Source organism: Mus caroli, chromosome 1, assembly GCF_900094665.2.
Source record: "Mus caroli chromosome 1, CAROLI_EIJ_v1.1, whole genome shotgun sequence".
Lineage (NCBI taxonomy): Eukaryota > Metazoa > Chordata > Mammalia > Rodentia > Muridae > Mus > Mus caroli.
The window spans coordinates 171,082,825-171,102,256 of NC_034570.1; the positions used below are offsets into that span (position 1 = coordinate 171,082,825).

Here is a 19,432-nt window from a genome sequence, read left to right on the forward strand (position 1 = left end):
GTGATATAGGCACCGATCCCTTTGTAGTTCCACCGCCTGCCGCAGGAGAGTCTGTAAACGCCGTGGGGGAAGCATCACTGATGGTGGTAAATAGGCTTTAATAAAAGATATTTTAAAAAAGAGAAATAAAAATAATAATAAACTGTAAAGTGTATATAAGACATTTACTCCTGTTGCTCCTTCCCTCAATATCACTGTTTCCTTTACACTGACAAGCTTAGGGACATGACCTAAGGTTAAGTTTTCGGTACTCATCAAAGGCTACAGTGACACAGCCACTAAGAAGGAATTTATTGGCTGCATCTTGAAGGTAGAGTTTCTAGGGGAAAACACCACATACAGAAAAATACCATAAAAGTGAAAGGAAGGTGAGTAGAAAATTTGATCATGTTTATTTATCAGTAGACGACCAGTTTAAAAAAAAAAATCTTTTAAAAAAAAAAAAAGCCAAAACACTGGCTGGTCAAGTCCTAGCTGCCTCCAGTGGCTACTAATGCCCAGGGTATTGTGGAAACTCATACAACAGTGTTTTAACATCAATACAAACTTATTCCAATCCTCATGCATTCCCCCAGGGCACACGGAGTGTCTGTTTTCTGATTCCTGAGATTTCCAGTTTCACTGCAACATGACAGAACAGCATGATTTGAATAGAAAGGAGGTATTTTATATAAAGATATGGTAAAAATGAAATCCCCAAGTCAACTCGAAAGTGCTGTAACATAACTGGGAAAAACAATTTACCTAAAGAAATCAATCTGGAACCCAGCTAGGCATGATGGCGCATGCCTTTAGTCCCAGCACACTGGAGGCAGAGGCAGATGGATCTCAGAGTTCAAGGCCAACCTGGTCTACAAAGGGAGTCCGGGACAGCTGGGGTTACAGAGAGAAACCCTGTCTCAAATAGAAAAAGAAATCTGGGCCCTTTTAAAGGACAAACAAAACTGTAAAGTGCTCTGATGTGAAGCTGTGTTCACATCTTGTTCTCTGACTCTAGTACTCCTCTTCCAAAGGAAGCCTTGCGAGCATGGCCGAGCTGAGAGTAGCACCTTCTCACTGACTCCAGGTTACAGCTGCTGAGAGTCTGGCTGAAAGGGTTCTTTAATGGTCCCTCTTCTTCCACAAGCGCTCAGCAGCGTGACTGAGTAGAAGCATCCTGTTTGCTCTCCTCGGTCTACTTCTGACGGCAGAGGAATGAACATCAGAAATGACTTACTCTGAAGCTTGTCCAGCAGTTTGGACCGGGACGCTGTGCCCTTGCCTTCCCATTCAGCTTTTGCCCGTAGGTCTTCGGCATGGCTGCACATCAGATACCTTTAACAGAGTAGGAAACAAATCTCAAACCCTTTTCCTTGGAATGAAATTGAAAAACAGTTGACTATTTTCACAATCAAGTTCTTGTTTACACAAATCAAGAAAAACATTTTTACAGTGAATTCAATTTATTAATACAATCTGGTGCCTTCATAAAATCATTAAAAGGAAAAAAAAAATTACTGAGGAAATGATAGTACCGAAACACCGAATACTATCGCTGCAATTAAAAGTATTCCCTTCTGTTGTTATATATGTGATTATGCTCCAAATTCTCAGCACACGCTTCATCTGATGCCCGTAACTATTCCATACAAAGCAAACACTATTATCCTAGTTGCATAAATGAAGAAACTGAGACGTGGAAGGCTTAGGAAGTAGTCTTGATGCAATATAGGAAACAGAAACCCAGGCATCCTAGTTGCAGACCTTCTCTTCAGCACTGAGCTAACTGCATAGCTTCTTTTCCTACTGTAAGTACTAAAATTACAAATCAAAATGACTTAGGGACTAAGAAGCGGATATAGTGGAAAATGGCACTTGCTTTGCGTATGTATGCCTGACACCCCGACATTATTCCCACTATGTGCAGACAGACAGTGGCATAAACGCTCCAGACCCTCAACTCTGGGGACAAAGAACCACCTCCTGTCTCCTCAGCCAAACAGGACCGACCGAAAGAAGGGAAGGCCTTTATTCAAACTTGGATGTGAGATCTGGCAAGTAGCTTTCCTGGGTGCTCTGTCAAATATGCCACTTGTATAAAGGACAATTAGGCAGCAAGGGCTAAGTGAAGAGAAGGGCTCGCTCTGCTCCCTACAGCACAGGGAAGACTCCATGCTGCCTCTCAGATGCCAGGATCAATCAGAGTCTACATAAACAGAGCACATTGTCTTCTTGTTATTTGGTGTAGATGGGTAATTTTGGTTAGTGAAAAAACTTTTTAGAAAGTATAATTATACCTAACATACCTGTGGAGAAACTGGATATTATGAATATTTTGTCTCTAAACTAATTTTGGGGAATCAGTGAGAGGGCTTTGCCAGTCAAGGCTATTTTGAACATGAGCCTGCCTTCCAACCCATGTTTGATCCCTAGAACCCACAAACTGGAGGGAACCAACTCACACAAGCTGACCTCTGACTTCGACATGAGCATGTACACCACACAAAGTCAGTGAAAAAAAGAAAGAAAAAATAAAAAAGGACTGTTGTAGGAGAATTTAAAGTTCAGTAGCTAAGTGGAAAGAATGCTTCTTTTTACTTTTTAAATTTTGCAAAAAGCACATGCCTACAACCCAAGCTGCTTCCAAAGCTGAGGTGGCAGGGAACCTAAGGAGACTCTCTCAGAATAAGAGGCGGAAAGGGACTGGGCACATGGGCCTCAGTGATAGACGCTTCCTGGTGACACATGGAATCCTAGGTTCAACCACTGCCGAGAGTGGGGTTGGACCCTTTACAACAATCGACATCATTAAAGCTTTGGGTTTCAGGTAAATATGCTTATACAGTGCAACAGTAAAGACACAGCAGTGCCAGGAGGTAATTTTTTTCTTTCAAAATCACTTCAAAATAAAAACTATGAATTAAAGTATATGTTCTGGCCCTGGGTGGTAGCTGAAACCTTTAATCCCAACACTTGCAAAGCAGAGTCAGATGGATCTCTGTGAGTTCAAGGCCAGCCTGGTCTATATTGAAAGTTATCAGGGCTGGAGAGATGGCTCAGCAGCTCTATGTACCAGAGCAGGAAAGAAAACACCAGCATCATGTGAATGGCATTAGCTGGTAAATGGCAACACCTATGAATAAGGTAACTAGAAATAAATTGTTAGCCATAGTACCAAAGTATCTAGCAGACTTTAAAATGACCCACGTCACCCACTCACATTAGACATACTCCAGATGCTGAGACCATATTACATAGTTAAAAAACACCATGAAGAATAAAACAGGGCTGGTGAGATGGCTCAGCAGGTAAGAGCACTGACTGCTCTTCTGAAGGTCCCAAGTTCAAATCCCAGCAACCACATGGTGGCTCACAACCACCCGTAATGAGATCTAATGCCCTCTTCTGGTGTGTCTGAAGACAGTTATAGTGTGCTTATGTATAATAATAAATAAATCTTTGGGCCAGAGTGAGTGAGGTTGATTGGAGCAAGCAGAGGTCCTAAATTCAATTCCCAACAACCACAAGGAGGTTCATAACCATCTGTACAGCTACATAAAATAAATAAATAAATCTGAAAGAAAGAAAGAAAGAAAGAAAGAAAGAAAGAAAGAAAGAAAGAAGAAACGAAAAGGAAAAAAAGAAAAAGAAAAGGAAAAAGAAAAAGAAAAAGACAGGACAAGTGGTCTGAGGACAGGCCATTTGGACTGGACACGCCTATTAGAAATGCAAGTGGAGACCGTCAAATGTGTGATTAGATAGAGCACAGCCTGATAAGTTCAAGGACAGCCTGGTCTATACAGTCAGTTCCAGGATAGCCAGGGCTACACAGTGAGACCCTGAATCCAAACAAAACAAAACAAAAACAAAAAGAAAACCATCTATTAGCATACAGTACACTAAAGGTACAGCAAAGAATGAGGTCAACTAACGAAAAGAGCCCAGCATAATGGCACACATCTTTAACCCTAGCACGAGAATGGCAAAGGCATATTTTATGAATTTTAGGCCATTCTGGTCTCCTTTGGGAGTTTCAGGCTAGCCAAGGCTATGTAATGAGATCATGATTCAAATACACACATAAATAAATACAACAGAAAAATAAAGGATATGCAACCAGTTAAGTGACTGATAACTTTGTATGGAGAACACTTGTATGCCCTTTATTGCTTGCTGTGATCCAAAGCCATAAGGTTTATTTTCCTCCTCCTCCTCCTCCTCCTCCTTCTTCTTCCTCTTCCTCCTCTTCCTCTTCTTCCTCCTCCTCCTCCTTCAGATCTTGAAATAGTACCTTCATTGGCTATATGGATTTCTTCCCCCCCTCCTTTACCTATTAAGTATCTCAAATCTTAATATGAATAGCTGAATAGATTGGGCCCAAGCTAAGAATTTAGTAATGTCCAAGTACTTTCTATCTTTAAAAAACTTAATGAACTATAACTTCAGCCAACAGTAAACTTTTTTTAATATTTATTTATTTTATATATGTAAGTACACTGCAGCTGTCTTCAGACACACCAGAAAGAGAGCATCAGATCTCATTACGGATGGTTGTTGCTGGGAATTGAACTCAGGACCTTCTGAAGAGCAGTCAGTGCTCTTAACCACTGAACCATCTCACAAGCCCCCAGTAAATTTTTATAAAAAAATAAAATAAAATAATAATAGCCCCTTCATGAGTCTGGAGCCTAAGAACCCCACTTTCTTACCCACTAAAGACATGGATGCGTGAGTCTGGAGTCTAAGAACCCCACATCCTTACCCACTAAGGACATGGATGCGCTCGGTGTTGTATTTCAACGGCGTCAGTTCGCAGCGTAGAACTTGAAGTGCCTCCAGGACCTTGCCNTCCTCCAGGTATTCCAGGTACTTCTGCTGCAGCAGCAGAAACTTCATCCTCTGACATGACAGAAAGCAGCAGTCAGGGGAAAAAGTCGCTGGAAGTTTCAGAAAACGTTTGTGCCTAAACAGAACAGTAGAAACCATCTACTATGCCTTCTGAAAATAAATTGATAAAGCTTCATGATGACTCAAAATATCTGGTTTGCGAGTCACCGTAGGTTAAATATGACTGCTCAAGGCTACACATCAATAAAACTCTTTGAATGAATGAGTAATCTCCATTAGTGACTGAGGCATTAACATAAGAGAAAAATGAATACTGTTCTTACATTTCTTTAGAATTTTAAATTTTATGTATCAACATTTAAAACTATTCCACCAATTCCAAATTTGCTTTTCAAAATTTCTGACTATGTCAACTGGTCCTATGCAGCAAGCTTTGAAAAGACTAGTGAGAAAAATGCCAGTTAAGAGCCATTGCAAGTCATGATGTAGCAGGGGCACAGTTCAGTGGGACCCTGCATGCAGAGTATGGAGAGCTCTGGGTTTGATTCTAGCACCACAAAAACAACACTAAAACCCTAAACAAGGAAAGACACAGTGTGAAGGAGGAGCACAAGGCACGGGAAGGCAGGACTGAAGAGTAGCAGGAGCACACCAGACTTGGGTTTATCAGAAGGCAAACGGGCTCTCTCACGATACATACTACAGGCTGGTATGCAAAAGTTTGGAGATCTGTAACTGAAGCGGACAAACACAAGCTCACTTGCTATTGCTCTGGTTATAAAGACAAACTTACATCACAAGGCAGGACTGATGGCTGTAGGAAGATTCAGTATCTATTATGCCTGTATATTTGTAATAATCTGTTCACTAACATGTTTAGCAACAAGGCATGGATGAATATTATTTATTCTCTATCCACAAGGATAAAACACGTTCGAGTTATGAGACACTTTCCCATTTTTTCCAAAGGGAAAGGTTTGGTTTTAATATTTCTAATGTCACATCATCATCTTCCTCTAAACTTGAAGGTGATGATCAGTCCCCCAAGTCTCCCTAGACAGGAGCAGCATTTATTAACATTCTGTCTAGGAGGGCTTTTAACTTCAACCTAACCACGGCCCACTGCGTGGAAGGACCTCCTCATACTCGGGCTTTAGCAAGCTCAGTGACAGAGAAATAAATGTTCATCATGTTCAAAAGCTCCACAGAAAGTCAAAGTCTACTCTGAAAAAGTTTTCTAAGTTGTTATAAAATGGTGTGCAGAAATTAGCATGTCACTAATAGTTATACTAAGAGTATAACTGCTTTAGAAGATTTTTACATTAAGTAGTATCTAGAAGATATAAATTATTCTACTGTGTCTCAAATACAACAGTTTATTTAATAAATCCTCACTTGACACAAAAACTTCTTATATAAATCAAGCAACTATTTAAAAACATCCATTGTGAGACATGTTACTTATATTTGGTAATTTAATCTTAAAACTTTAAAACTTTAAAAGGTAAGACAAAAAAAACAAAAATAAACTTTTAAACTAAGACCTACTCCTGTAAGTGGGAAAATTGCACTTACCAATTTTACACATAAAGTTAGACTGATCCTAAAGATTCAGAAACAGACTAATTACCAAGAGGCTCTAAAAAGCGTGCGTGCGTGTGTGTGTGTGTATGTGTGTGTGTGTTTTTATATGTCAAATAAAAATAAAGTTCACCAGGTGACCCAACACCAAGATGAAATTTTAAAATCTTAAAGGGGGGGGGCTATATTTCAAGTTATTAGGGCTACTCGTCATCTTCTGAAAACAAACTCAATTTTACAAAATGAAGCTTCTACATTATTAGCAGGGTCCTGAAGGTTTCATCAATTTAGTGTATTTGTAATTCAAATGTAAAACAATGCCATATGCAACTAGTCATTTCCTCACTGCATTTTCTCAGAAATTGAGAATTTGGGAAACAGTCTTTTCACTTTTACTTCCAGGCAAGTCTTTGATAAATTATTATTATTTCTTAATTTTATTATTATTATTATTATTTGGTTTTTCAAGACAGAGTTTCTCTGTATAGCCCTGGCTGTCCTGGAACTCACTCTGTAGACCAGGCTAGCCTCGAACTCAGAAATCCGCCGGCCTCTGCCTCCCGAGCACTGGGATTAAAGGCGTGTACCACCACGCCCAGCTACAAATTATTATTAAAGTCCTAGACCTTCTCCCTCCCTAAGTCCAGTACGACCAGTGTGCAGGGACAGCACTCAAATGCTACATTTCCCTCACTTTCTCATCAAGATCTTGGTGGAACAGGTTACTGTTGTAGTCTATGAGGCAAAGATGGGGCAGGATAAAGAAAAACAAACACAAACTTCTCTATGTGCAGAGGATGCTCTCAAAGCAGTCCAAGAACAGTTTCTGAGTCATTTCATCCACATTAAGATAACCAACTCCCTTAAACGGCTGTCAAAGCTTGGCCTAGTGCACACCAACTGACATGTTACACAGCTAGAGAGCTTGTTGAGGAAAGTCTTCATCTGTCTGGAACTTTCCCTCAGCTTCAGTATCTGGCACACAGTAACAATGAAATGTATTGTACCTTCCTAGATTTAAAGCTCAAAATACAAGACGACACTCAAGAAAATAAAGACCTTCGGATGCACAACTGATGCTCAGTCCTGACAAAGTTAAAAACCAGGCAGTACTGAGGTTGGCTCACACAGGTGTGTCTGTCTGTCTGTCTGTCTATCTGTCTCTCTCTCTCTTTCTATTTTTAATCAGAAACTCTTGAAAAGAAGCCAGAGGGTGAAGAGCAACTAGGAAACCTCCCTCCAGTTTCTAGTTAGACCCTAGAAGACTATTTTAGATCTCTGATCTTTCATTATCTTTGAACCCAACAATATTTTCATCTCTCTCTTTCTTTCTTAAGATTTATTTATTCCATGTATGTGAACACACTGTTCAGACAAACCAGAAGAGGGCATCGGATCCCATTACAGATGGTTGTAAGCCACTATATGGTTGCTGGGAATCGAACTCAGGACCTCTGGGAAAACAGTCAGTGCTCTTAACCACTGAGCCATCTCTCTAGCCCTCCTCTCTTTCTTTTAAATTCCTGAAAATGAATTCTATTCTTGGACCCTCCCACACCTTGCCCAGTATCTGAACCATTGTTCTTTCTCCACATTAATAGACTAAATTTAACACTGAAGAAAACCAGAAACAATACACATGTGGAGCCTGACTTTGTGACGGCTTTAACTCTGGAATAATGCTATAAAGCAAATTTTCCCAATCAAATCCCGATTCCAAGGAAAGGAAAAATAAATTTTAGTTAAGCTATGGATCTCCAAGCTCTGTCTTACCTAACTTTTTGAGTTCATTTTTATATGTCAAGTCAGTATTTTTCCATTTTTGTTTAGATTATTACTATTACATTAAAAAAAAACAACAAAAGAAAGAGATTTTCTAAACAGTAATTTTCTGTTTTTAGTCTCAAATGACTATCCAGATTTATAAGACATGGCTGAGCATATCAACTTAAGCTGACTGAAAAATGTTAATTTATGACCTTAACATCTAAAGCCCACAACTGTTCTGAGTGCAGTGGGACAGGGAAACAAGGGAGTAAACACAATCAATAAAAACATTCAGGCTTAGAAAACAACGCTCAGCCTGAAGGCTAGGGATACGGCTCAGCAGCAGAGCACTAACTAACCCAGACAAGGCTCGGGCTTCAATTCCCATCACAAGAAATAATAATAATAGCAACGTGCTGTTTGAGACTATAATGTCATTAAGTGTCCGGGTAAATAATTAAGTCATTATGTTAAAAACCCATGTAGTTGTCTTCTAAGATATTACAAATCCCAGCTTATAATAAGCCATCTTCTAGCAATAAAGTTGGGAAGGAACAAACAATATCAGAAAGGTGAAGAACGGCTTCAAAAAATGCTGACCTAAATCATTATAGCAATCGACTGCTCAGTGCTTGGGGGAGACAAAGTCGGACGGGACCCTTTCTTTGTATAAATACCTAAACAGTTTAATGGTGTGAGGCTCAGCCAGAGATTTAACCTGCATCTCTTATTAGATCCTACAATGTTCTACAGACGGAGCAGGCTGTAAAAGAAAGGATTCCTCCGTATTCTCTGTAACTACCTTTCTTCCATTCATGCGTTGCTGCTACTGAGATTTCTAATGAGTCATAGTCTAAACCCAAGCAGAAGTCTCAAACTACTATAAATCAAGTTTTAAAACTAGTGAGTCCATTCAACTTTTTACCACTAGAGTACAGACACAATTTGAATAAACTTAAAAAATGAAAACATACTCCAAGAAATCACATCAAAATATTACACAAATAATTTCTTTATAGCCACCAACAAATCCCAATCCAGATTTTGGCCACTTTATTTTGATTTAGCTCATTCAGTTTGAGCCAAAAAAATGTGAAAAACTTTCCAATTAAAACATACTCAGAGCTGGGCGTGGTGGCGCACACCTTTAGTCCCAGAACTCAGGAGGCAGAGGAAGAGGCAGGCGGATTTCTGAATTCAAGGCCAGCCTGGTCTACAAAGTGAGTTCCAGGACAGCCAGGGCTACACAGAGAAACCCTGTCTCAAAAAACCAAAACCATACCAAGGTTTTAAAGCCCAGACATTCAATTGAGGACACTCTCTAATTCCTGAAAAAAAATGTAAGCCCTTCAAATATGGATGCTTAATTACCTTACTCATTTTTATTTTTAAATTATACTATGGAATTCTTAACTCCTTAAGTTAAATCATTTGATTCGATAGTGGTTTAAATTTTTTAATAGTTTGGGTATTTACTGAAAGAATTGATCCTTGAATTTAACTAACTTCATGTTTGTCATACTTCTTTAGACCTTTAATTTGCCTGAAGCCCACTTTCTAAAATTATATTATTACACAGAATTATATAAAGAATTTCAAATTATTTTGCAACAAAGTTTTTAAAAAACAAACAAAGAAACAAACAAGCCAGCCATGGCTCTATCGAGTTTATAAACAAAGATAAGAAGGGTTACTCTTGACCCAATTTAAAAAAGGAAATGCTAGTGGTCACACACTAGCATTTAACAAACAGTTGCCTTCCTACTTCACTAGGTTCCTACTCTTTCCTCCGTCCCTCCTCCACCACACAGGAAACTTCTTTTGACAATATATGAATCAGCTACAAGTTTATAAGCTAGCAGCTGATTCTTTATGCTTTCCAATCACTCATGCTTTAAAAAAACAAAACAAAACAAAAAACACAACAAAACTAAACCAGTCAAGGTTTATGAAAGAGACTAACAAAAAACTATTAAACTGATCTTGTCAAGAATATAAGGATTGGTGAGTGGGGCCCAATAGCCAAGCCTGCACCTAACCTTCCCAAAGTGACACTATAATACAAACTTTCACACCTGTCATTCCCATAACGTGAATGAAAGAACATGATGGGCACATCAACAGTATAATTAGACTTAACTATGTAATTCCAACGATCAGAAAAAACAATTTACCAGATTCTTCAGGCTGTACAGTATAGATACACCCAAGTATATTTTTCATTTTAACAAACATAGTAAATATTTTGAGTGATATAAAAGTATATTTTATTCTTAACATTAATAAGGCTCTTATCAACAGCACTAAAAGCAGGAGAATCTTTAAATTTTTATAAAGTGTAAATTACCAATTGTTTCAAATGACATTTACTAAGCATGCCTTAAAACAGTTAAAGTTCATAGGTTACAATCATAAACAACTCATTCTTATTTATAAATTTACTTTCAAGCCTCTTAAGATCAGATGCCTATAGTTATTAATAACCTAAAATAAGCATAAATGTGAAACTAAGAACAAAAGTGTATTTACCACAATTATTCCCAACAACGTTTGAGAGATTTCAAGTGCGCCTCTTACCACAATAGCATGAGGAGAATGCACTAAAGGCTTTAGTTCATTCAGGTCATTCTCTGCCTGCAAAGAAAAAAAAAAAAAGATATAAAAGAAAACCAGGAACGTCCCGAAATCCCCATCACCCACGCAGCTGCAGTGCAGTCACACAGCTCCCCGACCTCCTTTACCTTATCCCAGTCTCCTTCCATGACATGATTTCGGAATTTGGTAGCAGAAGGATGCTCTAAACGACATCCTGACTCTTGCATGAGGAGATCAACAGTTTGGCTGCAGGAGAGATACAGTGTGAGAAAGACCTGACCAACTGTAGGGCTTTACTCTTCCTAATAAACTAGTATCTACAACTTCATGAAGAAGAAAAAAATAGCTTTAAAACCCTTCATAAAGTAAATACCACCTACATTTCAAATTAAAAACCTTTCTTGAAACTGGAATTAAGCAAGTTTTTCCTACTTTTGCCATTTAATGTTTCAGAAGTTTAAAAGAGTATACAATTTCTAAAAATGTGCTCTAACATTGGTTAAACAAAAACTACACATTATCTATGGCATAGCACTTTGAAAGATAAAATACAAGGTGACAGATGGCCTGTATTAGGTAAAGCTTTCCTTCCAGATACTCTGCTGGTATGGAAAGCCTGCTAGGTCAATCTTTACAATTAAAACAAGTCCAGCACCCCAAACCCTTTCCTTTCTCTCCATACTAAAAATAGCCAATTTACTATGCTGTAGGCTCCAAACAGTCACGAGTTATTTCCGCCTGCTGCTGTCAGCTTGCTCCTTCCCTCGGTAATATATTCTGTTAGAATTCACAAAATGTATTTTCACACTTATCCTTTTCCTTGGGGACTAAAGGGAAACCTTTCTGGATTTTTCTTTGGGAGCTGTTCATGGTTTGGTTCGGTGTTTCTTTAGCGCTCCCCATTTTTCAGCTCAACAGTGCAATTATCAGCTTGGGAGTAGAAATACTTCTGTCACTGAAAAAATGCAGCTCTGCCCCTTTCCCAACCAATGCACTGGTGCGCTCTACACACACACACACACACAAAGCAAAACCAAACAAAACCAAAATCCCTGGTCTGGTCGCCTTCAAATTCGCCTTGACGCTAAGAAACTGTTGCTTGTTTACTCTGTCAGCTCCTGGCTCTGCCACCTTCACTCAGCTCCAGGACACTCCCACCAACCCTACCTCAACTCCCTCAGCTTTTCTTTCCTGTGTGTTCAAAACAAATGCGTTTTGGTTGAACCCACCGTCTACCTTCACCCTACGTTAATGGCCACCCAAACTGTATTTGAAAACCAATGATTCACCAGACCAGACATCACATTTTCAAAAGAAAACCTTCTGGGTTTTGAAGTGGGATTTTACTAGTGTTAGGCCTCTAGTGTGTATACACATACACATACACACACACACACACACACACACACACACAGCCTCTGTCTGCATGACTTCCACTGGGTATCTGACTTCATTATTCCCATCAGATTTACTCGACAGCCTCTTTCCAAATTATGCCAGCCCCTTAGTTCCCATAAACACTTGTAGGCGACTGTCCTTCCTGATTGGTAGTTTGCCTGGGCTGCTGTCGGTCAGGGATGGGGGTGGGGAGGTGTCCCACAAAGATGCCTCTGAGACACACTTGAAAAACAAATCCTCCAAGGTTCATTATTTCCACCGCTCTGATCCACCCCTCCCCCAGCATAAACACCCTCGGTGTCCGCCTTCCCGGACGGACAATCCTGCTCTGGAGGTGCGCGGGGAGGGGTCGCCCTGGGCTTCCACTACCCCTCTCCAGCCCCAGACGGCTCGGCTGGCCTTAAGACATCGGGCCGATTCCCTTTCCTCGACCTCCCCTCCACTCCCCGCAGGGCTGTCTGTCCCCGGCCTCCTGCGCACTGGGCCCCGGGGTCCCCGCAACCCACCCGGCCGCTCGGCCCCGGCCTGGCCCTCACTAGTTGTAGGACGGACACTTACTTGAGCCCTAGGCCATTGAGGTGCTGTCCTATGAGTCTAATGACATCCTCATCGGACTGCGAGAGCCGCTTCTTCTTCTTGAGGCTGCTGCCCAGCTCGGGGGTGGCCTGGGCGGCGGCGGCGGTGGCCGCGGCGGCCCCGCCGGGAACCCCGTTATTGACACTCAGGCTGTTGCTATTGTTGCAAGCGTCGGAGGGGGCGGCAGGCAGGAGCCCGTTGGCGTGGGCCAGGTCCCCCGCGGACGTNGCCGAAGGGGACGACTCCCCGTTCTGCGCCGACAGGCAGGCGAGCTCCGGGGTCTGGCCCTGGCCCCCGCCGCCCCCGCCGCCGCCGCCGCCTCCTCCCGCCCCGTTGGCCTGCATGGTGCCGCCGCTGACCAGGCTGTGGCCGCTGCTCCGCTGCGGGGCGGCGGGGGCGGCCGGAGGCAGTCCCACCACCACCACCACGGAGGAGGAGGAGGAGGCGGCCGGCGAGGGCGAGGGCGAGGGCGGGGGGGGGAGGCCTGCTCGGCCGGCCGAGGCCCCGGGCTCTCCTGCTCCCTCCGCCGCCGAGGCTCGGGGCTTCTTCCGCGGGGGCGGGGAGGCTCCGCCGGCGTCCGAGTCGGAGGAGGAGGAAGCGGAGGCCAGAGTTTCCTCGCCGAGAGAGGCCGTGGTGGGAGGCCGGCGGGGCGCGGCGGGGGTCGGCGGGGCGGGAGGAGGGGGAGAAGGAGGACCGGGCCCTTCCCCCCCCCTCCGGAGGCGCTCGCGGCGCGGCCCGGGGGCTCGCGGGCACTGGGGGGGGCGCGGGCCCGCAGCTGGGAGCCCGGACGGCGGCGGCGGAGGCGGCGGCGGAGGCAGCGGCCGCCTCGGTGCTCGGTCCGTGCCGCTCCGCTCCCTGGTGTGTTGATTCTTCCCCCAGCTGCTGTCTAATGGAGTCCGGGCGCTGGCGTCACAGGAAATGCCTATACTGCCCTCCTCGCTCACTTCCGGCAGCAGGTATGGAACCTATAGGGGGCTGTCACCCGGCACGTGTGTGTCCGGCGGCCGGGGTGAGGCCGTGGGGTGAAGGCGAGGGCGGCCGGGGTTGGGGGTGGGGGTCCGGCCCCGGCGGGGAGGCGCGACCCGGCACGACCTGGCCCGCCTGTGCGAGGCCGCCCTGGCTCTCCGAGTCAGGCGTGCGAGCTCGGCCTGCAGTAAGTTCGCAGCCACCCTCCGGGGCCCTGCAGGTTGGGAGGCGGAGATCGCGTCCTCACCGTGCACCCCGGGTGACCCAGAAAGGAGCGAGCGGCCGGCGTGGAGGGGGCCGCAGACGCACTGGCACGGGCCAGGGTGGGGCCGCCGGCGGCCTGGTTTTGCAGCTTGTGACTTCGAGCACACAGCACAAGGGTGTGCTAGGCCCCTGGCCACCGGCGTCGGGCTCTGCACCCAGGATTTAACCACTGCCTCGGTTTAGGGTGGAAACACTTCAACTTGCACAGCCAAGCACCACACACAGTTGTATCCGTGTCAGTCCAGGACAAGGGAGATGACAGCAGAGCAGAGTGTGCTCCACCCTGGGAAGGCGAAGTCGGCCGTAAACTGCCTTCCCTCTGGGAGGAAAAAAACAACTCGTGGGGGCAAGACGTTTCAAAGGCTGAGGGTGTGTAGAGGCGCTTTGCTTTGGAGTTTTACTGGGTTTGTTTTGTCTTTCTTTTAAGTGCTCGCTCAGATGTCTTGTTCCTGGTTCCTGCTACCTCTGACCAGGAGTGGAATTGGGGCACCGTTTCAGATTCTGGTTTGAAATTTTCAAGTGGCCGGAGTTTCACTGTCCCAGCGCTTTAAACGGCTTTCTTGAGTGGAGAAACACAGCAGCAGAGAACTGAGTAACTATGGTACTCTGTGGCAAATGGCCCACGGGGTCCTAGTCAGTTTCATGTGCTTGGGTCGTAGCATGTAGACCTGGTGTAGACAGATATTTTTCCTGACGTGACTTCCCTTTGGGAGGAAAACAACAACAAAAAGACCAAACAAACAGACCCAACAGCCTCAAGCAATACATCTTATGTCCTTGAAGTTTACAACAGTCACAGCTCAGTAATTTTTAGGTCTTTGGGGACAGCCTTTTTTAAATTTAGAAGTGTGATAAAAATTAGCCTATGATTTGTCAAGAATCCTGAGCTCTCTTCATCTTGAGACTGGGAAGAGAGACAGAAAGACCAGGGCAGACTTACAGAGATCTAGCTTTGTGGCTGTCATGCTTTAAATACACTTTCAGGTGTCAGCTGTAATTGCAAGGTGACTCACATGCGGTGTTTGTATTCACCTGAGACAGACCTTCATTTTAGCTGAGGTTCATAGGGCACAGACAGTATATCCAGCAGAGCCAGAATTACTAGCTAGTCAATGCCCTCATAGAGCCCTGTACAGCAGCTTTAGAAATCTCATTATCATGAAGGTTGTTAGTGTTTAGGCCAAATTTACTTTCTGCAAAATGGTTTATCGTAATCTACTGGTTCCTAGCAACCTTCAGGTGGATCAAGTCAGGAGCTTAGTTTGAGTAAAGTCTGTAGCTTTTATAAAGAAAAGAACCATTTAACTATAGGCCAGGCTCCCACTCCTTAACAAAGGGGGAAGGAGGAGAGGAGCAATGACTAGGACTTCATCACCATCCAGGCTCAGTGCGCACATCTCAGCTTTTCCCCTCAGAGTAGCCAAGATACCTCTTAGAAGTTCTTGAATTTATGAAATCCACATGCATGTGCCCCTTTCTATCTATAGTAAAACATTGGGAGCTAATTGTCTGACTCTAGAGCCTTTTAGAGACAGGTTTCAGCTCCACTTGCTGGTGAATGATTTTGAAATACTATTCTGCACATTCAGAAGCCTTTAGTAACCTCATGTTACCCACATGTAAAAAAAAAAAAAAATGTATAGTTGTCTTGCATTCCCCAGTGGATCTGGTCTTATCTCAGTCTTTCTTTTTCTTTTTAAGTTTTTTTTTTGTTGTTGTTGTTGTTTTGTTTTTGGTTTTTCAAGACAGGGTTTCTCTGTATAGCCCTGGCTGTCCTGGAACTCACTTTGTAGACCAGGCTGGCCTCGAACTCAGAAATCCGCCTGCCTCTGCCTCCCAAGTACTGGGATTAAAGGCGTGTGCCACCGGCTAGGCTAGCTCTCTTTTTAAAAGCCTTTTGTTTTTATTTTATTTTTAGTTAGCTCATAAATTATGTGTTTCAGAATGTACAGTGCACCTTTCTGGAAAGGTTTTAATCTCTTGCCATCTCTGTGAACCCTTTGTCACTGTCGCCGAATTGCTAGGCTTGTTTCTTCTGAAGACCTCCTGTCTTCTCCACAGCCCGATTATGTGGAGTTACTCTGTCAAGACTCAGCTCCTGCCAGGCGTGATGGCACGCGCCTTTAATCCCAGCATTTGGGAGNCAGAGGCAGGCGGATTTCTGAGTTCCAGGCTAGCCTGGTCTACAGAGTGAGTTCCAGGACAGCCAGGGCTATACAGAGAAACTCTGTCTCGAAAAACCAAAAAAAAAAAAAAAAAAAGACTCAGCTCCAGTGAACCTCCTTAGGGGAGTGTCTCCCAGCTTCTGGCCTTTGCTAGGACGACTATGACTTGTTAAGGACTCCCCAGGACCGGAGATTGCAGTCTGATCTCATCCCCTGGCTCTCCTGAGGTCACTTAAGGGGAACCTTCTAGATCTCTGTCTCCTGGCTTTCTCTCTTCTGTCCTCCTACAAAAGACCAAGCTGGGGCTAGGATTAAGTCAAGTTGCCTCTTAGGGGAAAGTTGCATGTATATTTAGGTGCTTAATTAATTTCTGTACTATTATATGGGGCTCTATGTGAAAGCCCTGTGGTAGGTGCAAAATGGAGGGACCGCTGTGTCTGGTTTGTTCTACAGTGATGGGGAAGCAGGGATTTTCTGTGTGCCAAGCTGATTGTGTCACTGAGAAGCAGACGTTTTTGGTTGTGCCACCTTGTCAGGGAGGCTGCAAAGTCTGCTGCTCAGTAGGTTGTTGAAGTAATTGGCACCAAGGCCTTTGCCAGTCTTCAGGTTCTCTTGGGACTGTGTATATTTGAGGCTGACAGCGAGGGAGGGTACGGACGTCTGGAGGGCAGAATCCCTGTGTGTTCATCTTAAGGCTGTGTTTTTCAAACTATGGGTCATAACCCACTTGTGAAATCCATGTACTTAGCCATAATAGATGGTTTTAAAGTAAAGCAGAAAATGATACAAGCATGAACAGTCAGGTAAGCCACTTGAGGGTGGCATGGTTATTTTGTAAGCCTTTTGTTTCAGTGACAGATACATGTCTGGGCTTTATAAAGTAAATGCATTTCTTCTCTTCTCAAAAGGGTTTGAGGGCTGAAGAGATGGCTCAGCAGAGCACTCGCTGCTCTTGCAGATGACCTAAGTCTGATTCCCAACACCTGAACCATCTGTAACCCTAGATGAACCATCTGTAACCAAGGGACCCAGCAGGCAAGCATGGGATGCACATACAGGCAGACGAAACATTTATACAGATAAAGGAAAAAATAAGTAAATCTAAAAAAACCCAACTGTCTTAGAGTTTACAAAACAGCCGGGCGGTGGTGGTGCAGGCCTATAACCCCAGCACTCGGGAGGCAGAGGCAGGCAGATCTCTGAGTTTGAGGTCAACCAGAGCTACACAGAGAAACCCTGTCTTGGAAAACTGAAACCAAAACCAAACACAGTGATGGAGCAGGTGTGGTGACACACACCTTTAATCCCAGCCTTTGGGAGGGAGAGGTCAACCTAGTCTGCAGAGTGAGTTCCAGGATAGCCGAGACTACACATAAAGACCCAGTTTCAAAAAGAAGGAAGGGGGGGGGGGGGGACTCAGTATCTACCTCAATCCTGATTGGCTAAAAGGGGGCTCAAGGCATTGAAATGACAGGCGACTATTATATTCCAAGATAACGTTTCTCATCCTTAAAACTAAAAAGATAAACTTTCAAAAGTAGAGATGTTTTAAATATAAAGATGTTTATAGTCACAAAAGTAAATTTTCACAGGTGTTGGTTAAGCTGGTAAAAGTTATGTTTCTGTCAATATTTAAATTTAGGATTTGGGAGTAGAGAGAGCAGTTTAACATAGAGAGCCCAGGCTGGCCTGGACCCGACCCGACCCTCTTGCCTTACCTTTTGGAGTGCAGGGACACCAAGCATGCACCCGTACACACAACTCTTCCTGCCTTTTCTTTGTTTGCGGTTGTAAAGCGGCAGGCTAGACTTGTTGCACTGGGGTAGCTGGGGAGAAGCCGAGTGAATATGGGAGCTGGAGTCAGAATACTTAGTCGCCTGACTCTGACCAAGTCATTTGACTTCACTGCCCCTCAGACACAATGTCATTTTTATTTTAAAGTAGATAATAACCCCTATTAATTTGTCTAATGGAGCTGGCAGATGTGTAAATGGGATTGGAAAAAGCAAACAAACAAGCAAGTAAACATGTTAAAATCCTTTAAAATAAATGTAAACCCCCAAGCATTTAAGGATTGAGGCGACTGTGTGTGGAGATAGCAGGGAGATGAGGATGTGAGCCGCTTTCCTGCCGTAAGTCTGCCATCCAGCCATGGTCATGCAGCCATATGCAGTCATTCCCATCATACTTCACCTCAGCCTGAGGGAGGGAAGGAGGGAGGGCGGGGCCCCAGCCACCAAGCAGTTTTACCCACTGCCCTGTGCATATCTCTCCAGCACAGGTGATGGGGGGTGGGGGGTAGGAGGGAGGTGCCTTGAAGCAGCAGGAACATCTGGGAAGACAGGCCTTTGAACTCACAAGCCAGCATGCACCCACCTTTGTCCCAGAGAAAAGAAGCCTTCCCTCAGTAGTTGTCTCCGGCTGTTCAGAGACCCACTTGGTATAAATGTCTGGGGAAATTTTCTGAAGGAAATAACTACATTAACAACTTTTTTTTTTTTTTAAATCTACCACACAGCTATGAGAGATTGCTTGGAGTAGTGTTTAATTGCTATACTAACCTTGTGTATGTAACACCACGCTTTAACAATGTAACACTAACCTGGGGGTGGGGGTGAAGCCCAGTGTCTGAAAGGAAGAGGAATTCTCCTGGGAAGGACTCAGAGGCCAGACCCCACACTGGGCTGCATAGAGAAGGAGCGTCTTACAAGCCCCATGTACAGAGCTCTTCCACGGAAATGGGAAGGCACACACATGTGCTTACGTTTCTGGTAGGACAGACAGACGGGTGGGCAGTGGCTTTCTGTGAAGGGACTGAGTGGAACCTCCCTCACTTTAGACTTTCTGTCAATACATTTTTAAATGTCAACAGGGTTTATTTGGGCTATAAAGAAAATAGATACATTGACCTTTTTTTTTTTTTTGTATTAATGTTATGATTTAAAAACACTAGTGCTGGGGGCTGACTGCTCTTCCAAAGGTCCTGAGTTCAAATCTCAGCAACCACATGGTGGCTCACAACCATCCATAATGAGATCTGATGCCCCTTCCTGGGGTGTCTGAAGACAGCTACAGTGTACTTAAATATAATAAATAAATAAATAAATAAATAAATAAATCTTTAAGGAAAAAAAAAACCAAAACACTAGTGTTTCAATCTGAGATATTAACCCTAATAAAACCATGACAAATAAAGCACTATGTGCTCTGTATGTGTTCTTTAAGAATCTCCTCTCTGAGCCGGGCGTGGTGGCGCACGCCTTTAATCCCAGCACTCGGGAGGCAGAGGCAGG

At 43.8% G+C, this 19,432-nt stretch overlaps 1 protein-coding gene across 1 annotated transcript in view; it reads right to left on the reverse strand.

Moving 5' to 3' along the window:
- The window catches only part of Wdr26 (WD repeat domain 26), a 36,532-nt gene extending 22,866 nt beyond the window's left edge, over positions 1 to 13,666 (reverse strand). Inside the window, 6 exon segments of the mRNA XM_029475799.1 lie at positions 4 to 95; positions 1,217 to 1,314; positions 4,742 to 4,878; positions 10,753 to 10,809; positions 10,917 to 11,016; positions 12,727 to 13,666. Coding sequence (XP_029331659.1) covers positions 4 to 95; positions 1,217 to 1,314; positions 4,742 to 4,878; positions 10,753 to 10,809; positions 10,917 to 11,016; positions 12,727 to 13,088 — 846 coding nt within the window. The 5' untranslated portion in view covers positions 13,089 to 13,666.
- Between the last annotated feature and the right edge of the window lie 5,766 nt (positions 13,667 to 19,432).